Source organism: Melitaea cinxia, chromosome 2 (assembly GCF_905220565.1).
Source record: "Melitaea cinxia chromosome 2, ilMelCinx1.1, whole genome shotgun sequence".
NCBI lineage: Eukaryota > Metazoa > Arthropoda > Insecta > Lepidoptera > Nymphalidae > Melitaea > Melitaea cinxia.
Genome location: NC_059395.1, coordinates 15,139,709 through 15,150,238, shown reverse-complemented (window position 1 = coordinate 15,150,238; position 10,530 = coordinate 15,139,709). Strand labels below are relative to the sequence as shown.

At 32.6% G+C, this 10,530-nt stretch overlaps 1 protein-coding gene across 1 annotated transcript; it reads left to right on the top strand.

The window, feature by feature from the left end:
• The first annotated feature begins 1,816 nt into the window (after window positions 1–1,816).
• LOC123660978 (ribosomal RNA small subunit methyltransferase NEP1) lies at window positions 1,817–4,333 on the top strand. The gene is made up of 3 exons (XM_045595996.1): window positions 1,817–2,239; window positions 3,323–3,566; window positions 3,941–4,333. Exons 1-3 carry the CDS (start codon window positions 2,096–2,098, stop codon window positions 4,261–4,263), a joined length of 711 nt encoding a protein of 236 aa, XP_045451952.1. The 5' UTR covers window positions 1,817–2,095; the 3' UTR covers window positions 4,264–4,333.
• Window positions 4,334–10,530: the final 6,197 nt, after the last annotated feature.

The following is a 10,530-nucleotide window of genomic DNA, read 5'->3' as shown; positions in this document are numbered from 1 at the left end:
CGTAACTACTTAAAAAGCTTACGTGAGGAACTGAGCCGTAGGACTGATAATGGTGAAACTAACTTGACCATCAAGTATGTAAATAGTATTCCTACTATTGTCAGTACAAAAACTAACGATATGTGGAAACACTTTTGTCGAATTTACCTTTTTCTATACAAACCTGGCATCGTTAGTGGCTAAAAGAGATTTGCTTATCGCTGAGAATGCTGAAATATGAGAAAATGTTGATAGCAAAACTGGAGCACTTTGGAATCCGAGGACAACTCCTCCAGTGGATATCAGACTTCTTGACAGATAGAAAATTCAGGGTTAGAGTTGGAGATACAATGTCAGAAACTCATAATGTTCACAGTGGCGTACCACAGGGATCTGTACTCGGACCAATCCTATTTGGAATTTTTATTACTGACCTAAAAAGTGTTGTCAAATCATGTCTGTCTATTTTTGCTGATGATACTAAAATAATGGGAAACCCTCTTATCAGTCACAATGTCATACAGCAAGACCTAGATCGCATTGTACAATGGACACAAGACTGGCTAATGTCACTAAATGCAGCAAAATGTACAGTTTTACACATAGGTAGCAACAACCCTAAAATGTCTTACAAAATAGGACATGTACACTTAAAACCCGTAAACTACCAAAAAGATCTTGGAGTGAACATTACACATAACCTAAAGTGGGACGTTCACATCACAAGTATAACAAAAAGGACTAATTCTATGCTCTATATAATAAGGAAAGCTTTTAACATTATTACAAAAGACTTGTTTATCAAAATTTATAAAACTTACATCCGTCCACTACTAGAATATGCTTTCCAAATCTGGAGTCCATACTTTAGGAAAGACATAGAAATGCTGGAAAAAGTACAACATAGAGCTACAAAAATGGTGACCTCACTAAGACATAAGACATATGAAGAACGACTTTCTGAACTTAAATTAAGTACATTGGAACAACGTAGACAGAGGTGAGATCTCATTGAAACATACAAAATTCTAACTGGACATTATAATGTCAAGAATTTTGAAGACATGTATATTATGAATCCAAATCCAAAATTAAGAGGACATTCTCAAAAACTTACAAGATCTCCTTGCCATATTAACCCCAGATGTCAGTTTTTGCCAAATCGCGTAGTTACCCAATGGAACAAGCTGCCAGAATCAGTGATTGGTGCACCATCAGTAAACACTTTTAAAAACAGACCGGATGAACATTTAAAAACTAAAGTAGAGAGAACATAAGTGCAGTGGTATGCACGCATCAGCTCCAAGAGCTGCTTGTGCATTATAAAATACTAATAATAATAATTTGTTTAGGCCATTGCTGTACCTCAGTCTTTCTGAATAAAATTAGAATAAGAGACTCCTCTCTGTGCGAGTGTGGTTTTGAAGACTATACGGCCCTCGACCATATTTTCTTCGCCTGTCGTAACAACACATTTACTATATACAATCTTCTTCCTGAATTGAACATCCCTCTTCCTACGAATGTTTCCTCTCTACTAAACTTTTACAACAATCCCGAATTGGTATTTCTCCTATCCAAATTTATTAATATTAATAACATTAAATTATAATTTTTATGAATTTGAGGCAAAGACTTTATGCTATTTATTGAAATAAATAATTATATTATATTACATAGTTAGATAAAATGTAGAGTAGAATTATGTTTAGACCCTACCCTAGATGTATAACTCCCTGATAATTATTAAAATCTTTGTTATATTTGCCTGCAGGTAACAAAACCCAAAAAATTGTCTTTTCTTGCATCAAAAACTAGTTTCCTCCGTAATTTACATAATCTCGTACTTGACATCAAATTAAAGAAGAAGAAGAAGATATATTGTATCTACTTAACCAATTAATTGTCTGTGGCTGTCGTTGACAACTTTACGTCAAGTATTTTTGTTTATGTATAAACTTCTTTATGTCTAATACACGTGGTTTAACCATGGTTTAACTAATAAGTGATGTTACAATAAATGTTTTGAGTTATAAAGACTAAACAAGTAAACAAACAATTTTAAATCACTTAAAGAAAAAAAACAAGAACCGAAGATAAACGTTTCTTCAAAACAATGGGCAAAAAAAGAAAACTTGCAACTAATAATGATGATTTTGAATTTGATCCAATTCCTCGGCATTTAGTTACGTCTCATATAAAGAAACAAGAAAAACGCCTAATAGTCATTTTAGAAAATGCCCAGCTAGAAACAGTGAAGGTAAGGATAATATTGTGTAAAGTGTAAATCACAATGTGTTTTTTATAACCCTTCATGCAGAACTATTGTATGGTATTTTTCGTTACTCTGTCAGTTTATCATTAATATTCTTACGTAGATTATACCTATACCAGTATTGTCGCTTTAATTGCATTCTTTTTTGCTCTGGCTGCAGTTTCATTACTGGGAGATTACCTATTAAAACTGATGGTCACCCAGTGGTTGATATTTGACCATAATCTATAATCTATTCTTAATTTGACTACAGATTTTAACAATATACAAAAGGGTATATATGCATTGTGTGTCAAATATATGGTAGTGTGTGTAATGTTTTTTTATTGGTTTATTGTATTTTTAAGCATAATTTAAAAATTATATTAGCATTCTGCACTCCTTCTCTAAATAAACTATAGATCTGTGAAATTTCATACTCCTTTGTCCACGCAATTTTCGTAAAAGGGGTACAAGTTTGTACTTCACATATTAATATATAGATAATCTTTACTTCATCAGTCCACCGCATAAGCCTTTCTTACAATAATAGATTTGGTAATATAGGCATATACAAAGGGAAAATACGCTGCCTTATATCATAAATAATAGCTACACACCAATGTGCCAAATCTATACTAGAGTTTGTATTTAGTAGTATTAAGTTAAGATCTAGTAATAATTTAGTATTCCAATTTAGTTTATTTAAAAATGTTAAAATTTTTAGTTTTATATAGATAAGTTAAGTATAGGACTGTCATGTACATATGTATAAAAGTCCCTAATAAAAAATTAAAAATAATAATAATAACAGCTGAAAATGCAGGTCCTATACTGTTGCTAATAGTATTGCCAACATCAATTGCAGTACATAAACTCTATAATATATACATGTGCAATGCAATTGTCAATCAAATCATTTTATCCTTTTATGTAGAATATTTAATTAATGAATATCTAATTGTTAATTGATTGATGCAAACCATAAATGTTTAACATAACTGTCTTATTACAACCATATGTTTATTTTAGTATTAAGTATTATATAATATATGCTTTTATTTACGGGTATTATTATCATTTTTACAGGCTGGAAATAGTTTTGAGCTGTTAAACTGTGATGACCACGCCAATATTTTAAGAAAAAATGACAGAGATCCAGGTTCCTGCCGACCTGACATAACACACCAGTCACTGCTAATGTTAATGGATTCACCTTTAAATCGGGCTGGCTTACTGCAAGTGTATATACATACAGAGAAAAATGTTTTAATTGAAATAAATCCACAGACAAGAATACCAAGAACATTCAAAAGATTTGCAGGTTTAATTGGTATGTTTAAAATATTTACTTTTGAATTTCTTTTGATCATATTGTTTTCGATTTAGCTAACATCGCTCTGTTGGGCATAGGCCTCTTTCTCAACGGAAAAAAAATATTTGTACAAATACAAATATCCATCCTGTGTGGGAATAAAATCTGCAAACTGTCAGTGTTTTAGGCAAATACACACATCACTGCACCAGAGCGGTTGTTAGTCATATTGTTTTTGTTTTACCCTATTTTATTAAAATGTGCATTATGAAAATATTTCTTAATCTTTTCTTAATTAATAGATTTTGATTTTCAGAGTAATTTTTTATAAATGTAGTGCATTAATGTTTAAACAACTATCATAAAACAATATATTTTATTTTTATTTTTAGTGCAACTGTTACATAAATTTTCAATACGAGCTTCTGATGGCCCAATGAAGTTACTTAAAGTAATCAAGAATCCAATTACATCACACTTACCTGTCGGAGCGAAGAAATTGACTATGTCTTTCAGCTCAAAAGTTGTTAAGAATTGCCGAAAACTAGTACCAAAAGATGAACCCATTGTATTAGTTATTGGTGCAATGGCTCATGGTACAGTTGAGACCGATTATTCTGAAGATACTATCTCCATCAGTAATTATCCCCTATCTGCTGCTTTGACATGTGCAAAGTTATGTACCGCCTTTGAAGAAGTTTGGGATGTTGTTTAGATGATTGTTGTATATATATTATAGAATAACAAATTTTTCTTAATAGGATATAATTTTTTATTTACATGTACATCATTGTTTTATTTTCATCCCTAATTTAGTCTAACTTTAAATTTCTCTTGCATAATATATAATACTTGACCCTGCTTTATGATCTAGGATTATCAATACAATATCTGGTAGGCTGACTCTGGTTATAATGTTTTTACATGTATTATTTATTTATTACTACTTTATTGGAAAAGGCTGACTCAATACATTAAATGTATTTAATGTATTGGGTCACCCTTATCAATTAGAGGAATGAAAAATAGATGTTGGCCGAAAAATTTCATAAAAATTGGTTCAGCCGTTTCGGAGCAGTTTGGTAACAAACACCACGACACGAGAATTTTATATAGCTTTAGCCTGTAATATCCCATTGTTGGGTATAGGCCTATTTCCCCATGTAGGAGAAGGATTTTAAATATTTGAATTTATTTCGTCATTATATAGGACTAGCAGCGCCCTCCTCGGCTTCGCACGGGTATTTGATAAAAAATTCAAACTGAAAAAAAAGAGTTTTATTGGTAACAAATAAAGGTACAATTCACACTTACAATTATGGTCTAAAGAAATGTATTTACAATTAAAGTGCATCTGTTATCTTAACTAGTTAGATAACTGTATCTCAGAATAACAGAAAATTATAATACACACATAAACCCTCCTATTTGCGTCAGGTTACTAAAAAATAAAATTATTAAGAAACGGCCCGTACCCCAGTGACCCCTAAATCGCATAAGGCTAACCGAGCAGGGTGAGCGGCGACCAAGCAACTTTTTTCTAAAACTTACATTTTTAAACTCATGATAATATATTTCGAATGGCGTGTCCGAATTGAAGAATTCAAAAATATTGAATATGAAGTAATTTATTTTGATAAGGATTAATACCAAGATACAAATAAAGAGCCTTTTCTAGCGGCGGTATTTCAATTAAATTTTTAAAATAAAAGAATACTTCATCATCATCATCACTTCAGCCTATCGCAGTCCACTGCTGGACATAGTACGTAATTTCGCGCCAAAAATGAACTCATTTGTTTTGCCCTTGTCACTACGCTGGGCAGCCGAGTTGATGACCACAGGGCTGGCTTTGTCGCACCGAAGACGCTGCTGCCCGTCTTTGATCTGTGTGTTTCAAAGCCAGCAGTTGGATGGTTATCGGTCATCCATCCCGCCATCGGTCGGCTATATAAGTGCCAAGGTAGTAGTGGAACTGTGTTATCCCATAGTCGCCTCTTACGACACCCACAGGAAGCAAAGGGGTGGCTATATTCTTTACTGCCGTAGCCACACAGTTAAAAAACACTTATTTTGGCATAACTATAACGGCTGTCCCGACACTTTTTGTAATAATGATTTGTTCTGCAATGTCGTAGACTCGTAGTACAATATTTTATTCTATCATCAATAGTATTCGTAGCGCACGCGATGTAAAGAATATTTTCAGTAATTTTTTTACACCTTAGGCGACATTGTTGGAGTTTCCCGACTAGAAAAAAGGGGTCAGTTAGTAAGGATCCCTAACTTTTTTGAAAATAAATATTATATAGCCTATGTCACCCGGGGATAGTGATTTATTTTTCTTATTTTCTGCAAAATCACTAAGACCATTTCCATATTCAAACTGATGTAATGCCTATAAAAAAATTATGATTTTTTGTTTTCACAAAACTTCTGGACTTTCGAACAAACTATTGTACTTCCTGTTGAAGTGTTGTTAGCAGTTTACATCTTCTACTAGATTAGATAGTTCATTGTTCAAATTCGCCATTACAAAAATAGAATCATATCAGTCTACTTACATTAAGAAAATCGAAACATTTAAGTGCTGTTGTAAAGTAAAGACGTTTTCATACCGGGGACAAATTAAATCATTATTATTAACGTTAATCAATTCTATATAATTAAAATTTTACATCATTTATTTATTTATTTTTTTGATGGCTGTAATTTGTTAGATTACAATATCATCTTTAAAAAAAAAATGGACTATAGAGAGTCTAAGGCAGTTTATAATGTAGTCTATAATCTGATAAATTCGGTAATTCGATATTGCTTTGGAAAACGTTTGTCAGATTAGATACCACCACTTCAGCCTGTAGCGGTCCACTGCTGGACCTTTTCCAAGCTCGCGTCAAACATCTCGGTTTTCCGCAATTCTCATCCAGCGTGAACTGGCAATCTGGCAAAATGTCTATTGGGCCGGAGGGTATCTCACACTAAGTTTTCTAATAACGCGGTCTCCAATCCAGGAAATGTTTGCTCCAGCGGGTATCGATTCTGCGACACAGGTGTCCAGCCTACTGCCACTTCAACTGGCTAATTCTATTTGTTATTTTAGTTTTCTCGCGGATAGTCTCATTTCTAATCATAAAAAAATAAATGTTATTTTGTTAAAATAACAAAGTTAACAATGAAAACACATGAGTTCACGTTATTTTTGGCGTAAACTTGTGGAGGCCTATGTCCAGCAGTGGACTGTATAGGCTGTAATGATGATGATGATGATGATGAACAAAGTTAAATACTATTTCGATAGATACGATAGTGTAAGTTGCAGCGTAATTTTCCATAAAATTTTGTTTTATTTAATTTAAATTAATCGTTTTAAGGTTGATAATGGTTAGTAAAAGTTACACAGCGGTAAATTCTATTTAAATTTGCCTTGTATACGCAAAAAAACATGGGTCCCCTTGCAGTAGCGGAAATGCCGCGACATCCGCCAAATTAGTAGCAGCCGCCTTCCTAATGATACTCTCAAGTCTCATGACGATACAAAATACCAATTAGTAAAAAAAATGGTTGCGTTTACTTTTAATATTTTTGTTTCCAAGAACTCGCGTAAGAATGTACGGTCTAAGAATGTTTTGAAGACATAAAAATAAATTTTTAGAAAGCATTTCTTGTCTTGTTTAAATGTTAAGTTTAAGGCCTACTACACTTACACCTTTTCGTTTTGAATGAGGTCTGTCATACAGATTATTTAATTATTTTTTCAAAAGGTTAAGAATGTAAATAAATAAGTAATTACAACTGCTATTAACAATGAAACGAGAAATAACTTGGTTGTTATGTTGTATGTTGGCCATCGAAATTGTACAAAGAGGAAAGTTGCTAATTTCCTGTGATACAATGGATTCTCTTTCTTTTTCTCGTTTGGTCTATAATTTTACGTGCTAAATAACATAAAGCATAAACTTCATATAACAAGCTAGATTCACTGGTAAAGAATGGTTTATATCGGTTATGAAAAGATCCCTTAAAAAAAAAAAAGAAAAACCAGGACCTGCAGTCATCAAGGACCAGTTGATAAAAACTAAGAAAATAAAAAGATACAAACTCTAACCCCGTAATAACTTAATACTAAATAGAACCGCGCGAATTAGTGTTGCAGGTACGCCAGATTGTCAGTGGACGGTACTGATGATTCTGCTTCCTCTGATGGCTGATATATTTACACACACACACACACATATATATATAGACAGTCCCCTCTGGAGACGCTGGGATGGTTCACACGTAGCTGCGAGGGAAGCATAAATAAATAAATTTTAATAGCTTTTATTTTATTTTTTTAACTAACATAGATAGTTGTTAAGAATTATTGTAACTGACATTTAATTTTAATTTTGATTTCAATTTCGATTTTTTGATTTTAATTCCAGTTTTGATTGAATTAATATTGCTTTTGCTTACATACATATATGTGTGTATATGTGTATATGTATGTGTATGTGTGTATGTATATATATGTATATTTGAGTATATATGTATAGATTTATCGAATTTATCATCTTTTCTTTTTTTACGTTTTTTTTCCTGTTCTTAGTAAATCTTCTTGCACTGTTTGCCTCGCTATATAAAACACTTACTCATGACCATGGGTTGACTGGAAGAAATCTCTTTCAGAGATAAGTCCACCTTTGCCATAAACATTATTATTATGTTGTTTTACATGTATTTTTTGAGTGCAATAAAGTATATATATTATATATATACTAGCTGAGCCCGCGACTTCGTCCGCGTGGAATTTAACTTAACTTTAATAGTTATTATTCAGTATAACTAAAATAAAAGTGGCCTAAGTTACTCCTTATTACACCAACTATCTGTCAGTGAATGTCTCGTCAAAATCGGTTCAGTCGTTTCAGAGATTAGCCGGAACAAACAGATAGACAGACAGACAGACAAAAACTATAAAAAATGCTTTTTTGGTATATGTACCGTGTAAATATATAAATTTAGTACAAAGCGGTTATTATAATATTACAAACAGACACTCCAATTTTATTTATATATGTATTTTATGATAAAAAATTTTTAACTTTCAAACCTGTAATATATAATGCATACCTAATTATTAATTATTAACCTCAATACACAATTTATTTATTGAAATATTGTACTTATTAGTTATGGTACAAATCATGTCTTTGTGGAATGGTGCCAAGAATATTGGCAGCATTTCCCCGTTGAATTGCTATTCCGATTCTCTGGGCAAAAAATGCACAAGCTCTTGTCACTTGTGGAAGCAATAAGGCGAGCAGTTACATTGAACTATTATTACTTACGTAGTTATCTATAAACATTTTTGAATATCATATCAAAAATTGACCGCTCCAGCGGGATTCGAACCCGCGTCTCCGACTGACCGTGTCGAAAATGTTTAAAATTCCTAATGTGTGGGTAACACAAAAATAAAATCGTACGTAGTTATCTATTTTTATTTTTTAGCACTGCTACAACAAGGTCGAAGTGTTTCGACTGCAAAAGGCAAAAAGATGTATAAATTAGTCATTTCAGCTGTTTCCCTGACATGAGACGGAGCAAGTGTGTCAACGCAGGCTGCGTCCCGCAAAAGTATCCGTCCCCTTTCCCAGAGAACCAACGTCAATCCATCAGGTCTCTTGCGATCATCGCGACTAGTTCCAGTAGGTTCAATAAGAGCAGGAACGTATATGGGAGCAACTTGCGGAGGCCTATGTCCAGCAGTGGACTGCAATAGGCTGAACTGTAACTGTGTGATAGAAAAAGAGGCAGAATGCTATTCTGTCTTCGTTACACAGCACACCCATCGATCCTCATGCCTCTGGCGGCCGTAAACCATTAAGCCGACGTACCCACTACTGTAGTTCTAAGACCGTGATTTGGACTGAATTTGACTTAAAGATGTCAGAACATAAACCCTTGATACTAAAGCAAGAAACGCAGGCAGAGTGACATTAAAAATTATTTAAATTTATTATTAATTACCTAAATTAGGTAGCAAGTATTAAAAGCCTCTTATGATTATTTATGTATGTTAAAGCCTTAGGCATTATTATCCTACCTAAGGTCTACTAATAAGTTTTTTTTAAATGTCTACCTATTCTTATTTTTGTTTACGAGGTAAGTTGCAATTTTTTTGTTTAAATTTGATAGTTCTTCATCTTAAGTATTTAGATATTACCATTCCAAAGATATAATTCTGAGACAGACCGACGGATTCTGGGACAGACCTTTCGTTGACATTATTTTGCTACGAAACCCTAAAAAAAGGTAAGTAGTAGAAATTTATAGATATTTTATGTTTAAACGAGATAAATAATCCTATTAAGTGTCTATATGAACCAGGAATGATTAACTGTTGATATAAGTAACGAACAGTGTAATGAAAGCGGATGCCGTCAGCCAACGAGAGCTCGTATAGCTCGGGTCTAGATTCATAACAACATGCCATAAATGGCTTATGGTCTTACTCTAAACCAATTAGTTCAACGTTATAATATAAACAACAAACAAAGACTTATGCACCACTGTACTTTTATATAAAATACCTACCTATTTTCCTTATTATTATTACAAGGGTGGTTACAAGTATTTTTACCCGACTGCAAAGGAAGGAATGTAATAATATTAAAAGATTTACATATTTTTGCTTTCATTAGAATATATAATAAAAGGAACTTCGTTCCAATTATTAAATCACTTTCGTTACAAAATAAGTAGTATTTTTTATTTTTATTTACTTAATTTATTCTATATTAATTGCTCCGTCTAGATTATAAACTACACTCAAGAAAAAATAATAATATATGTAAGCTTTATCTGGATAACATGGATATACAATCGAACAATATGCATAAATAGGTATGATGAATAGATATATTATAAACGTAGTTATAACCGTTACCGCTCATGTTTACTGATAATAATTAAAGATATACCTACGGTTCTATCT